Source organism: Phocoena phocoena, chromosome 17 (genome assembly GCF_963924675.1).
Source record: "Phocoena phocoena chromosome 17, mPhoPho1.1, whole genome shotgun sequence".
Classification (NCBI taxonomy): domain Eukaryota; kingdom Metazoa; phylum Chordata; class Mammalia; order Artiodactyla; family Phocoenidae; genus Phocoena; species Phocoena phocoena.
Window position 1 is genome coordinate 62320108 of NC_089235.1, and position 15878 is coordinate 62335985.

A 15878-nucleotide genomic window follows, 5' to 3' on the forward strand; every position below is an offset into this window, starting at 1 on the left:
AGGAAAGTTCCCTCTATGCCTACTTTCTGGGGGGTTTTTATTATAAATGGGTGTTGAATTTTGTCGAAAGCTTTTTCTGCATCTGCTGAGATGATCATATGGTTTCTCTCCTTTAATTTGTTAATATGGTTTATCACATTGATTGCTTTCCTTATATTGAAGAATTCCTGCATTCCTGGGTCAAACCCCACTTGATCATGGTGTATGTGCTGTTGGATTCTGTTTGCTAGTATTTTGTTGAGGATTTTTGCATCTACGTTCATCAGTGATATTGGCCTGTAGTTTTCTTTCTTTGTGACATCTTTGTCTGGTTTTTTTATCAGGGTGATGGTGGGTGGCCTCGTAGATTGATTTAGGGAGTGTTCCTCCCTCTGCTATATTTTGGAAGAGTTTGAGAAGTAAGCATGTTAGCTCTTCTCTAAATGTTTGATAGAATTCGCCTGTGAAGTCATCTGGTCCTGGGCTTTTGTTTGTTGGATGATTTTTTTGTTGTTGTTAGCATCTTTATTGGAATATAATTGCTTTACAGTGTTGTGTTAGTTTCTGCTGTATAACAGTGCATCAGCTATATGTATATATATATATATCCCCATATCCCCTCCCTCTTACGTCTCCCTCCCACCCTCCCTATCCACCCCTCTAGGTGGTCACTAAGCCCTGAGCTGATCTCCCTGTGCTATTTTTAATCACAGTTTCAATTACAGTGCTTGTGATTGGTCTGTTCGTATTTTCTGTTTCTTCCTGGTTCAGTCTCAGAAGGTTGTGCATTTCTAAGAATTTGTCCATTTCTTCCAGGTTGTCCAGTTTATTGGCATATAGTTGCTTGTAGTAATCTCTCATGATCTTTTGTATTTCAGCAGTGTCAGTTGTTACTTCTCCTTTTTCATTTCTAATTCTATTGATTTGAGTCTTCTCCCTTTTTTTCTTGATGATTTTGGCTAATAGTTTATCAGTTTTGTTTATCTTCTCAAAGAACCAGCTTTTAGTTTTATTGATCTTTACTATCATTTCCTTCATTTCTTTTTCATTTATTTCTTATCTGATCTTTATGATTTCTTTGCTTTGGCTAACTTTGGGTTTTTTTTGTTCTTCTTTCTCCGATTGCTCTAGGTGTAAGGTTAGGTTGTTTATTTGAGATGTTTCTTGTTTCTTGAGGTAGGATTGTATTGCTGCAAACTTCCCTCTTAGGACTGCTTTTGCTGCATCCCATAGGTTTTGGGTCATCGTGTTTTCATTGTCATTTGTTTCCAGGTATTTTTTGATTTCCTCTTTGATTACTTCAGTGATCTCTTGGTTATTAAGTAGTGTATTGTTTAGCCTCCACGTGCTTTTAATTTTTTACCGATTTTTACCTGTAACTGATATCTAGTCTCATAGCAGTGTGGTCGGAAAAGATACTTGATACGATTTCAATTTTCTTAAATATACCAAGACTTGATTTATGACCCAATATATGATCTATCATGGAGAATGATCCATGAGCACTTGAGAAGAATGTGTATTATGTTGTTTTTGGATGGAATGTCCTATAAATATCAATCAAGTCCATCTTATTTAATGTATCATTTAAAGCTTGTGTTTCCTTATTTATTTTCATTTTGGGTGAGCTGTCCATTGGTGAAAGTGGGGTGTTAAAGTCCCCTACTATGATTGTGTTATTGTCGATTTCCCCTTTTATGGCTGTTAGCATTTGCCTTATGTATTGAGGTGCTCCTATGTTGGGTGCATAAATATTTACAATTGTTATATCTTCTTGGATTGATCCCTTGATCACTATGTAGTGTCCTTCTTTGTCTCTTGTAATAGTCTTTATTTTAAACTCTGTTTTGTCTGATATGAGAATTGCTACTCCAGGTATCTTTTGGTTTCCTTTTGCATGGAATATCTTTTTCCATCCCCTCACTTTCAGTCTGTATGTGTCCCTAGGTCTGAAGTGGGTCTCTTGTAGACCCATATCTATATGGGTCTTGTTTTTGTATCCATTCAGCCAGTCTGTGTCTTTTGGTTGGAACATTTAATCCATTTACATTTAAGGTAATTATCGATATGCATGTTCCTATTCCCATTTTTTAAATTGTTTTGGGTTTTTTATTGTAAGTCTTTTCCTTCTCTTGTGTTTCCTGCCTAGAGAAGTTCCTTTAGTATTTGTTGTAAAGCTGGTTTGGTGGTGCTGAATTCTCTTAGCTTTTGCTTGTGTGTAAAGGTTTTAATTTTTCCATCGAATCTGAATGAGATGCTTGCTGGGTAGAGTAATCTTGGGTGTAGGATTTTCTCCTTCATCACTTTAAATATTTCTTTTCTTTTCTTTTTGCGGTACGCGGGCCTCTCACTGTTGTGGCCTCTCCCGTTGCGGAGCACAGGCTCCAGACGCGCAGGCTCAGCGGCCATGGCTCACGGGCCCAGCCGCTCCATGGCATGTGGAATCTTCCCGGACCAAGGCATGAACTCGTGTCCCCTGCATCGGCAGGCAGACTCTCAAACACTGTGCCACCAGGGAAGCCCTCACACCAGTCAGAATGGCCATCATCAAAAAAATCTACAAACAATAAATGCTGGAGAGGGTGTGGAGAAAAGGGAACCCTCTTGCACTGTTGGTGGGAATGTAAATTGATACAGCCACTATGGAGAACAGTGTGGAGGTTCTTTAAAAAACTAAAAATAGAATTACCATATGACCCAGCAATCCCACTACTGGGCATATACCGTGAGAAAACCATAATTCAAAATGAGTCATGTACCACAATGTTCTTTGCAGCTCTGTTTACAATAGCTAGGGCATGGAAGCAACCTACGTGTCCATCCACAGATGAATGGATAAAGAAGATGTGGCACATATATACAATGGAATATTACTCAGCCATAAAAAGAAATGAAATTGAGTTATTTTTAGTGAGGTGGTGGACCTAGACTCTGTCATACACAGTGAAGTAAGTCAGAAAGAGAAAAACAAATACCATATGCTAACACATATATATGGAATCTAAAAAAAAAAAAAATGGCCATTTTTGAAGAACCTAGGGGCAGGATGGGAATAAAGACGCAGACCTACTAGAGAATGGACTTGAGGACACAGGGAGGGGGAATGGTAAGCTGGGACAAAGTGAGAGAGTGGCATGGACATATATACACTACCAAATGTAAAACCGATAGATAGTGGGAAGCAGTTGCATATCACAGGGAGATCAGCTTGGTGCTTTGTGACCACCTAGAGGGGTGGGATGGGGGGGTGGAAGGGAGGGAGACACAAGAGGGAAGGGGTATGGGGATATATGTATATGTATAGCTGTTTCCCTTCATTATAAAGCAGAAACTGACACACCATTGTAAAGCAATTATACTCCAATAAAGATGTTAAAAAAAAAAGCAACAGTGTTATGATGAAAGATATTTGCAAATGTGTTTTTCTCTAGTTTAGACGACTGTTTGTCTAATGCAAAGAGTGTAACTGAAAGTGAGAATGAAAAGTGTACTAAAATTAGTATTATGTAATAGCATTATACATATTTTTGAATGTCTTCTCCTTTAAAATCTTGATTTCTAAAATTTCTTAATGTGCACAGTTAACCCACTTCTTAGAACTGATTTATCTTTCTGTTTTATTATAGGTGGAAAAACCAATCAATTGAATCTCCAGAACACTGCAACTAAAGCGATTATTCAAGGTCTTATGCCAGACCAGAATTACACAGTTCAAATTATTGCATACAATAAAGACAAAGAAAGCAAGCCAGCCCAAGGTCAATTCAGAAGTATGTATTTACAGATCATAGAGTGCTGCCATGGGACTCTGTCTCAGCTCTGAGTTTGAGTCTGTGGTAAATATTGTATCGATAACAGGTTAAAATCCTAGATTGTTTAGATTTGGAAAGATCTTAAAAGACATTTAGTATAATCTTCTGTGAGTTCCTTTTATCTCTAATATTCTCTGTCCCTTCCTTTACCCATTTCATGGTGTTCCTACTTATCCTTTAAAAAGGTTTTAGTTCTTAAATGCTCTCCCTGACACTGTCCACTGAGCCTTATGCAGACATCTCATCTACCCAGCACATAATAGCTGCTCAATAAATACTTTCAGGATTCTGTGAAGGGAGGTACTCTCTCTGCCCCCATAATGGTCTAGCAAGGGAATGGATGGGAGTGTCTTCATATTTGAGCCAGTTCTCAAATAGTAAGTTGGGATAATACTTGACATACAGAGACATTCTAAGCAGGAGAGAAAGCTCTGAGGCAGCCCTATCCAGGTCTGTGCTGTTCCATTAGAAAGCTTTTCCTTATGTTGAATTTAAAAGTTGTCCACAAAGACCCTGATTCTTTTGCCTTTCAGGAAATATTCATTCATTCACTCATTCTTTTTTTTTTCCTTCCCACTTAACAAGTGTATATTGCATGGCTACTAAGTGTAAGGCCCTGTTCTAAGCCCTGGGAACATGACAAATCCCTGTCCCCATGGACCTTATATTCTAGTGACCAGAGACTACAGCAACTCCCTCTTCCTGGAGATGACTTATCTAATTGGAGGGCAGAGTTTTGTGTATCAGGAATACAAACAGAAGAGGTCTGTCCTGGTTAACTTTCTGTGTTACTTCATTGTTAAGGTAGACTCTTTAAAAAACCCAACTCATTATTAAGGACAATTTTAAACATAACTTAAAAAATCAGCAGATTCATAAAATAAACCCCTAAATATTCGTCAGTTGCTTCAACAATTAACCATTCATGGTCACTCTTGTTTCATTTATACCCCCATACTCCCCTCTCTCATATTATTTTTAAGTAAATCCTACACATCATTTCAAACAACAATAGCTTTTTAAAGGGTTAATCCACAAATCGGGGAGGCTGTGGGTTCTAGAACTCTATATACAGCAATGTTCTATCTGGATTTTTCTATCCCTCCCTTCCTTTTTTTTTTTGCGGTACGCGGGCCTCTCACTGTTGTGGCCTCTCCCGTTGACGAGCGCAGGCTCAGCGGCCACAGCTCACGGGCCCAGCCGCTCTGCGGCATGTGGGATCTTCCCGGACCAGGGCACGAACCCGTGTCCGCTCCCTTCCTTTTTATCTTTCTCTTCTAGGTTATGTTTTACGAGACACATTTTGTGATTTTTCTTAAATTAAAAAGAAAAACTTTGTTAACCCGCTACCTCTTGAAACTTCTCAACAAAAAAACATTTGGTGAATCCACCTGTCAGCAGGACATACAGATGTTTTAAATGTTACATTCTTTTGAGATTCACAGTGTCTGGAAGCTCTGGGAAAGGGTTTTATGTTATTTTCAATATAAATCAGCCTTCTGTCTCATTTTATTGGCACTGTGCTTCAGTTTCTGGCCTCTGACATTCCTACATGAGTAAGGGAAATAACTTTCCTTAAAGTTTGTGAGAAGCAGTAAAAAGGACAAGGAGAAACAATTCATTTCACTTTAGTCTTAAGCTTTTGTGCGATTGATTATTGCAAATATTCCACTGACTAGCAGCATAAGAATCACAGGTAGCCTTAAAACTTTGCCAACAGATATTTACTCAAAACATTTAAAAGGAAATGCATTTGTTTTCAGTTTACTTAGCTCTGCTGACATAATCTTAGTGAAACAGTCCAACTTGTTAGATAAATTATATGGACGCATATATATTTTTTAGCTATGTTATTTTTATTGGCAGGTTAGAGGTCTTAGTTCTTCCCAAATAACAATTTATAAGAATGAAATTAAAATTGTTTGGATGGTTTCCTTTTCCATTTTGCATTTCAGTTATGTTTTTGCTCCCTGTGAGATGGAACTAAAGCCTGTTCTCCCCTCCCTGGAAACCTTTCATTCTTGGATCCAGGAAAATAATGATCTAGACAAATCCTGTGGATATAGGTTTGCAGTTCGTGTAGGGATTTGAATTTTTCATAAGTCCGTCTTCTACACAGGGAAACATAAGGAACAATCTTTGGATTTTGAAGACAGAAAGGCATGTCTGAACTGTTATGATTCCAAATCTGGTGTGTGTATTTGGCCAAGCAACTTAACTTCTTAGCCTCAGTTTCCTCATGGGCAAATGGGGTGATGGTTTGTGCCTATTATTGTGTGGATTAACTCACGTCAGCACACAGTAGGGGCATGGTTGCTTTTGTTGTTATGATTAATACCACTTTACTCTTGACAGTCTGTTTTCTAGTTGATTTTGCCTCCTGCGTGAGGAGGACAGAAGCTTGGAGTGACACGTGTTACATCTTGTATGTGACCTAGTGGCCCAATTCAAAGTGACTATTTTTTTTTTTTCTTGTTTATCTGTAGAATGGATTTTGGCCGTATTTTGGCAAACTTTATTTTTGGCCACTATTTTTCCCTTTGGAAATATATTTTGCTAATCTCTGCCTGCAAAATCTTGCTCATTTTTTAAAGTTTGGCCCAAATGGCACCTTCCTGGTGAAGTTTCTCAGAGTCTCCACCTCTGCAATTATTCTTTCCCAGATCTATTTCTACTTTTAGCACAACTTTCCTCACACTAAAGTTGCAGACTTATTTTCTTTTACAGAATGAAAGCAATTTGAGGCCATGGTCTATGTGTGGGTGGGGTTGAACATATAGATTTGGAAATTATCCACGGAAGGGTGAGAATTAAAACTGTGGGATGATAAAATTGTAGGCGTGGTGACAGGGATGCAAGGGAAATGTAGTTTATGACTGTGTTTCAGGAATGGAAGCAGAAAAATGATCCAAAGGATGAGAATGTAAAGGAGGGGTCAGAGGAATATGAGAACACCCAGGATAATGCTTTTTTAAAAACTGAGAAAGAAAAGAATTTAAAGGAAGAGGTGTTCCAAAGTGTCCGCGCCTTATAAAGAAGTCAGAAGATGTCGTCTAAAACATGGATTTAGAAAATGAGAAGATCAGTGGAAATAGCAGGATTAAGGCATCTTGTATTTATTATTATTTTTAATCATGGTATTTAATCTCTAAGTACCAGAAAGCCAAGGAAGGTTTCTATAAAGGAATCATAGAACTAGAGCAACCCGGCCTTGGCAGATGGCAAGTCTGAAACCCTTTTAGCGAAGGGGTGGAAGCCAGTAAAAAGAAGAGGAAGAGGAGGAAGAGATGATAAAGACAGGATTCATGGAATAATACCCTAAGAAGGCAAGAAGGATGGTTCAAAGGAAATCATTGCTTACCCTACAGAGCCAACCCTCCAATAAGTTTGCAGATTTCCATGAAGTGAATGCAATAATTAAATGAAATATTCTGCCATGGGATCACTTCCTCCTTTTCACAGGGTATTTTATTTGTGCAGATAACACTGCCATTTAGCAATGACTCAGGACAACTTCAGGTGCCAAGCAATAGCAGGGAAGCTGCTGTGGAGTGAAAAGTAAAGCTACTGGAGTACACAGGAATGAATGTATTAAAGGACCGAGGGTCATTGTGGGTTCCTGAATATTTCATAAAGAAAGTAACGAAGAAATACTACTATTTATTAGTAGGGAAACATTTTTTTTAAGTTTGAAAGGAAATTATTATGGAGTTCCCTATCTTCTATTGCAGATAGACCAACTCCAAATGAGTATATTCATGGCTAAGATCTTTCTAGAACAGGGGCCAGCTCACAGGCCTTCCAGAAATCTGAAGACGTGGCTTGAATCCTGTGCCAACACTTTCTGGTTTTATGAGATAAGTCTTAGCTCCTTAGCCTGTTGGGCCTTCATTCCCTCATGTCTGAAATGGGGCTAATCTTTTGATTTTATAACAATTATGAAGGGTTAAATTTATTTGATACATCTGCCCATAGTGAATACTCTACCAAAGTAATTCTGTGATTTCCACACATTCCCATGACAAAATTGAAAAAAATAGCAGTTCCAATCTTCTGAAATGAGATTCTACCATGGAGCTAATTTCTACTTTAAACTTTCAATACTTGCAAGGGTTTTAGTAAAAATTGATTGAATATTTTCTTTTAGACTTTAACCTAACATGTTGCTGTATTTTTACTTTTTTTCCAGTTAAAGATTTAGAAAAAAGAAAGGAACCAAAACCCAGAGTCAAGGTTTTGGACAAAGGAAATGAGAATAAACCATCTGTACCAGAAGAAGGTCAGATTTTTTTTTTTATTATTTGCTTATTTGGGGGATTGAGTTGTCTTAAGAACACAGGCAATACATACATCCTTGGCCTTTGGTCCCATCAGAGGAGTACAGATCTAATATGAAAATCTCCCTCAGCCCCACCTCATTCCCTCCTTCCATCCTCACACATAGTAACTGTCAACACTTCTCTCTCCCTTACTTTTCCATATTTAATACATCACTAAGTTCTAGTGGGTTTATTTTCTATTGAAATAATGACGGAATCTGTTCATTTCTTTCCATGTCTATTGCCAATACTCTGCTAAGCTCCCCTTTCTTTCCTGGTGTGCAGTATTATTTAGCAAGATCTCAATTTGTTCTCTGTCCAGAAGTTAGAGTGATCTTTGCAAAACAAATCTGACTCTACGCTCCACGTACCACCCCTCCGACCCCCGCACATCTTAAAACCCCTTTAATGGCTTTCCACTGCTCTTAGGATGGAGGCCAGATCCTTATCAAGACTTTCAAGGCCCCCATAGTCTTGTGACCTACCAACCTTTCTTCCTTCTTCATCTCCTTCCTTCTTCATCTCGGTTTAATTTTAAAACTTTACGAACACATTGCAAAAACTGTATACTTCTAAAAATGAAATTGCAGGGTTAAAGGATATGCAAATTTTACAATTTTGATAGTCTACCAAACTGACACAATTTTTTCAATAATTTCTTCTTAAAACGTACACTCTTTCCAATATTTGAAATTCTCAGTTTCAAAGTTTTCCTATTTCTTCTAATAATTTATAATTTTATATTTATATTAACTATATTATTATGATTTATTGTTAAATATATTAGGTATATAAAAAGTCTAAAAATAAGTAATAAACAACTTTATCTAGTTAAGAAGATAAATATAAACAGCACAGTTGGAGCTCCCTAAATATCCTTGAATATTCCTTTTCCTCCCCTTCTAAGAGGCTGCCAGTATTTGAATTCAGTGTTTATCATTCCAATATGTGTCTTTATCATTTTACTACATAAATATATGAATCCTGAAACCATATTTTAATTATGAATTCATATCTTAAATTTTGTATACATTTAATAAAAATCTATGTATACTTTGCAACTTGCTTTTTTTCCCCCAAATATTAGCTTTTTGAATTATCCCTGTTGACTTATGTGAGGCAATTTATTCATCTTTGTTGTGTAGAATTCCATTGGATAACTATAACCCAATATATTTGACTCTTCTACTCTGATGTTCCCAGTATTTTGCTATTACAAAATTGCTATAAAAATAAATTGCTATAAGTATTCTTATTTATGTTGCCTTCTGTACATGTGGTAGAATTTCTGTAGCATATACACCTAGATATTGAATTATTCAATTATAATGTGTGCATATCTTCAACCTTGTTCATCTTGTCTATGGTATCTTATTATATGTTTTTATATATAATTTTCTTTCCTTATTATGTTTTTCTTTTTCTAACTTCCTGAATTGAATGTTTATCTCATTAATTTTCAGTATTTCTCCTTTTCTATTATATGCATTTTTTAAGGCTACAAATATCCAAGTACTGCTTTAGCTGTATCACATAGATTTTGATATGTAGTTTTATTTTTATGTAGTTCATACTATATAATTTCTAATTTCTACTAGGCTTTCTATTTTGATCCACAAGTTATTTAGAAATATATTATTTAATTTCTAAACATACAGAGATTTTTAAAAAGATATGTATTTGTTGTTGGTGTCTAACAATTGCATTGTGGTACCAATTTTTTTAAAAATTTGTTCAGACTTATTGTTTAAATGTGGTCAGTTTGTTTTTAACGATCGCATGTGTTCTTGAGAAAAATTTTAATCTCTGTGTCTGGGAGATTTGTCCATTTCTCTCTGTAACTCTGGTAGTTTTGCTTTAATTAGAGGCTAAGTTCATGTAAAATAAGAGTTGTTATATTGTCCTAGTGAATAATTCTTTTTATTTTGTAAAAATTTTCTTTATTCTTAGTAATTCAATATTTGACTTAGACACTGTTTTGTTTAATAGTCACATAACATATTGATTCTCTGCCCTTTAAATTTCACCCTATTTGTGTTCTCAGGTTCAAGGTGACTAAATCTTTAAAGAGCATTTAGTTGGATTTTAAAAAATCATCTCTTACAATCTCTGTATTTTAATTGGTGTCTGTAGTCCACTTACATTTTGGATTTGCCATTAATTTTATGCTTCCTATTATGCTACATTTTCCCCTTGTATGCCTTATTGACTTAAAATTGATCACTTTTCTTTTTTTTAAATACATTTTCCCCTCTACTGAACTAGTAGGTATTTAATTCTTTTGTGTATGATTATAATTAAATTTTTAGTGTGCTTACAAAACCAAACTCTAAAACTAATCAGTATATTTACCATTTCCCAACCAATACAAAATTTTATAGTACTTTAACTTCAATTATCTATCCTCTATATTTTACTTAATTCATAACAAATACATTAATTTTAACGTTTTTGCCTCATGAAGCTGTAATATTTATAATAATTATAATTTTAACAGTCATTGTTTGTCCAGAACTTCCCATGTTTATAAATTTCTTTGCTCATTATTCCATCTTGCATCTCAGATTTTCTGCATGTGTTGTTTCCTTTAGAGAAGATCTGTGGTGGTAAACTTAACTTTATTCACACAAAAATATCTGCAGCCCACCCTCAGTTTTGAAAGACTAGCTGGGTACCAGGTTGAAAGTTGTCTCTAATCATTTAGAAGATATTTCACTCTCTTTTGGCTCTTGTTTAAGACAAGTCTGTTGACAGTCTAAATGTTATTCCTTTTCAGGCAGTCTCTCTTTTCTCTCCAGATGTTTTTCAGGCTTTCTGTTCTTTTTCTTTGGTGTTCTGTTGTTTCACTACAATAAGTCTTGTTATAGATCTCTTCGTGCTCCCAGAATCAGGATTTATAACTTTCACTGATTCTCAACCTTTAGCTCTTCAAATATTCCTTTTCTCAGTTACCTATTTCTTTCTCTCTCTGTATTCAAATTATATTTATCATAGATAGTCTTTTTTGATGATCTATGTCTCTTAACTTTCACATTTTCTACCTCTTTGATATTATCAATGACATTTTGGGTAATTTCCTTTATTTTTCTATTAGTATACTAATTACCTTTTTATCTCTTTCTAATCTGCTTTTTAGCCTGTCCTTTTTAATAAGTAAATCTTTTCTTTCTAGAAATTATATTTGATTTTTTGAAAATTTTGCTAGAAATTTATCTGGTACATTGTTCCATTTTAGTGTTTTTTAAAAAATTATTCTGCTGTCTTAATCATGTTTATTTTATATCCTGAACCCAATAATTATATTATCTAAAGTATTTTAGGGGTAAATTTTTCTTTTCTTTTCTTTACTGGTTTTCATTCATGGTGCTTTTTTTCTTGTTTGACATGTCACTTTGATTTGTGAGCTCTTTTGTGGGAATTCTTCACAGCATAGTTTAGGAGTGAGCACCTCCAGAGAGGTGCCCCTTGGTTGCTACCAAATTGGAACCATTTTATGTTAATTTCTTGTTTGGGGATGCTCAAGCTTGTCAATGTTACAAATTCATATGACACTATGTAAATATTGTTTCATTTTACCCACTTATTTTAACATCCATTGATGATTCTTGCCTGAGCCAGCTACTACTATAATGTTTCTGAAATGATAATTTTCCTAACGTCATTGTTCATTCTACATTTATTAGGTGGCATTCTACTGTAAGGGAGATCTTTCCCTTCTCCCATATTTATTTATTTATTATGAATTTTTATTTCATGTGATGGATTATAATCTGTTACTATCATGTATTTTGATGCTCAAATTCTTCCAGAACTGCTCAGTGGGAGCTATTTCAAGGTGTCTCCTATGCCCTTTTAATATATCCCCATCATTCTTGAAGCTCTTCCTTACTTTCTGGCACAAACCTTGCATTCCAGGCTCCTCTTGTAGTTTTTGTGCCCTGTCCTGAAATCAACCACTTCTTCAAGGAGTTGGGGTTTTTTCATGGAGAATGGTATTTAGATACCAAAATGTGGTTACTAGATGTGTTTATGCTTCTGGGTTGTCATTGTTTCTAGGCCCATTTATCTGAGAATACACACACACACACACACACACACACACACACGAGTCCATTATCTATTTATCTATCTGTCTTTCTATCCTCTATCTTATTGTACCTTGTATCTATCATCTATCCATACCACAGGGTTTATTCTAGCATTTCTTTTTCCATATTTACAACTCTCTATTCAAAAGAGTTGGGTAACATAGCTCCCGATATCTTAAATGCACCTGCTTATATGCTCAATCATAGAAATAGTTTCAAACTTGCTAATTAAACACTTAGCAAAAAGTCTGTTGATTAGAGTTCGGTATTTGCCTTTAGCATGGGGTATATATTAAAATGTCTGTGTTCAAAAGGATCTTGGGTTAGTTCTTTTCTTCCCTGTTCACTGTGGTTTTATTATTCATATTTAATACAGTCAGGTTAATTTGTGAGTACATAAAACATTAATGTGGTTCCAAAAGTAAAAAAGTATACAAAAGGGTAATACTCAAAAGAAGTGTGACTTCCCCTATTTCTTCCACCCAGCTTTACTCACCACCTTTAAATAACCAAACTCATTAATTTCTGATTTACTTTCCCTGTGTGTTTTTTTTTTAATTTCTAAATACTTTTATGGAGGATTTTATGTGCAAGTTCTCGGCTGAGTTTTGGCTTAGCATTCTTCCAGGCAGTGCTTAAAGAATGGCACTCAAGGTGAAACCTATCTTCCATCCACGGATTAGAGTTTGATCCCAGAATTTAGCTATAACTAGATATTCCTAAAATGTGCTCAGTTCTCCTTTTCCCTGATGCACCTTCCTCTTGCTCTTCTAAAACATAGGTTTGAGTGAAGTGAATTGAACACAGGGAAAAGAACAGTGAAACGTGAGAGTAATGTTAATATATGTTCTGATAAATCCTCACAGACATCTGCAGAAGGACCTTTCATTCAGCAGTTCATTTGCTTTACACACTAAACACATGTTTATGGAGAGGCCTTTCCTGAGCCACTTTCACTAAGGGCTGTTTCCGCATATTTATTGCAGTAATGAAGACCTGGGTTAGGGCAAAAACTTTCAGGAATTTTGTAGATAAAAGGTGGCTTCCTCTTTTAGGTGAGGGTTCCCATGAGGTATATGAAGGGTCAGAGAGGATTCTGAGGGCGCTGGTGATACGAGCGAATAGTCTTAAGAAGTATGTTGTAAACAATGGTGAGAATTCAGGCCAGAATTAGGGCTCCAGGAGAGTGAAGGGGAGGGTTAATGGGGCCCACTGGAGATTTTAAAAAGGTCTTCCCCACCCAAGCCTTGATGTACTCCTTTTTTTTTTTGAATTTTAAAATTTTATTTTATTTATTTTTTATACAGCAGGTTCTTATTAGTTATCCATTTTATACATATTGGTGTATATATGTCAATCCCAATCTCCCAGTTCATCCCACCACCACCACCACCACCCCGCTACTTTCCCCCCTTGGTGTCCATACGTTTGTTCTCTACATCTGTGTCTCTATTTCTGCCCTGCAAACCGATTCACTTGATGTACTTCTTTCCATAGCCCTTCTTTCAAGATGTGATACTTCCATGATTCACACTGCACTCTGATCTTTGTTTTCCCTGCAATCTACAGTCTTTTGGTATAAGAGTCTACATTGATAGTGGCTCAGATACAGTTGGACATAGTTCAAATATTTTAGAATTTTAGTTTAGATGTAAAGAGCTAAGAGCGTTAACAGAAGTTGCTGTGCAGTTAGTTCCTTGTTTGCCATCTACTGTACGTATTTCTTCAATAATCCAAATCCAACTCCCAAACAAAAGTGGTATTGGCCTTGGAGCGTAATACTGGCACATCTGCAGCAAAATGCTATTTCTTCCGTGTTGTCCAAACAGCTTTCTCCAGTCATTTTTGGTGTTTTGCACAAGAATACAGGGCTTGATTGAAAAAGATAATGAGATAGAAAGAAAAAGTAGCATAGGGTTTCCTTGTTTTTTCCTCTTCATGATTTTTAAATTAAGATCTCTGACCCTCTTTGCGTTGTTTTAAATGAATTATTTTTCTCTGCAGGGAGAAGGTAAGGGGAGGGTCCCAATGCTCTGATTTTTAGGAGGAAAAAATAAGATGAGCTTAAGTTATTCTTTCCAAGGGTTGGCAAACTATGGCCCATGGGCCAATCCAGTCCTCTGTTTTCTTAAGTGAGTAAATGGGTTTTATTGGAACACAGCTATGCTTATTCCTTTATATACCATTTATAGCTGCTTTCCCACAATATCAGAGTTGAGCAGATACAACAGAGATCAGATGGCCTACAAAGACTGAAATATTTTCTGTTTTGCCCTTTTCAGAAGAAGTTTGCCAATCCTTGCTGTATAGTGTTTAAAACTTTTGAATATGTTGGAACAGAATTACTCACTGAACTGAGTAATTCACTGCTTTTCTAAGGCCAGCTGTCCATTTTGGTATTTCCAATAGGATGTACTCGCATATATATGCCTTCAAAGGATCCTACTTCTCATACTCTCACATTTGTTTTTTTTTCCCTACCTGAAACACGAATTCTCCCAATTAACATTACATGAGTTAATACATATAGTGTCTAGAACACAGTCAGTACTACATAGTTATTTTCTATTAATATTAGAATGTATAGTTTGCATGAATTACTATCATCAAAGACCAAACTTTTGTGTTAGTGATTTAACAATAAATGCATAGAAGAGATTTGGTGATGACCCTCCAGTGCTGAACACTGAGTTAGGCACTGAGAATTAATTGGTGATCATGGTAGGCAGGATTCTACCCTCATGAAACTTACATAGTCTAGCAGGGACTCAACGTGTTTACCCACTGCCTTCTCTTGAGGAAGAGTCAGGTTTGAATTATACGTAGTTATGGTTGAGCATAGCCAGGGCACACGATTATTCTCCAGGTGTACTTTCACTTACTGGGATTGCTTACTTCCTATAATATTTGTAGTTCTTGGCTTGCAGTTAAGAGATCAGTTTGAAAGTTTACTGCTTTTTCCACTAGTTATTCTGGACCTTAAATTTGCTGAACCCACCACTGTGAGCTTAGTTTGACCAGGTGGGACTGGAGAAAATTTTAATTCTGGTGATGCAGGAGTCAGAATATTGGCTAAAGCACAGGTGAGTGGGTGGGTTTTGTAGGTTAATTCTGGCTAGATCTTGACTTTTGGACACAAGGGGGAAGGGACTGAGTCCGGTCATAAACTGGACTTTGGGGTTAGGTTGTGGGTGGAATTCATGCATTAAAGGATCTAGAAGGATGCCTGGCCCATGGAGTATGCTCTGTTAAGTGGTCCTCTCCCTCCTCTTTTTTTTTTCTTCATCATCTTCTCTATTTCGTTCTCCTCTTCTCTTCCTCATTATTCTCATAATAATAATTATTATCATTACCTAGACAGTTGACATAGTGTACCAGCAACACTAGGGTGAACTAGAAAATCTCTGCTCATAAGCATAAGGAGAATTTTTGGAAGCCCCTCTGTCTGTGCCTGTGTCTTGAGTGGAAAAATGTCTCCTTGAGAATTTATAACCATGGGCCTGTACCACATACAGATTAGGCATTCATATTTATACTCTTTACATGTTCTGGGGTCCTAATATTCAAGAAATTAATTTTAAACTTGCTCAAAGCTGGTATAAGTAGGGTCCCTGGCAGAAGAAAACACAAAATCACCTTTGAGGCACACATGCTGAGCCCTAATTCTAAAGATTACCACA

At 36.2% G+C, this 15878-nt stretch overlaps 1 protein-coding gene across 6 annotated transcripts in view; it reads left to right on the forward strand.

Moving 5' to 3' along the window:
- COL14A1 (collagen type XIV alpha 1 chain) overlaps positions 1-15878 on the forward strand; it is a 229033-nt gene that overhangs the window by 11498 nt on the left and 201657 nt on the right. For 4 of the 6 annotated variants that reach the window (XM_065895394.1, XM_065895395.1, XM_065895393.1 and 1 more), the window contains exons 3-4: positions 3606-3749; positions 7981-8070. In XM_065895394.1, the coding sequence (XP_065751466.1) occupies positions 3606-3749; positions 7981-8070 (234 nt within the window). The remainder of the gene's footprint in view (positions 1-3605; positions 3750-7980; positions 8071-15878) is intronic. The other 2 variants (XM_065895397.1, XM_065895398.1) reach the window with 1 other exon arrangement.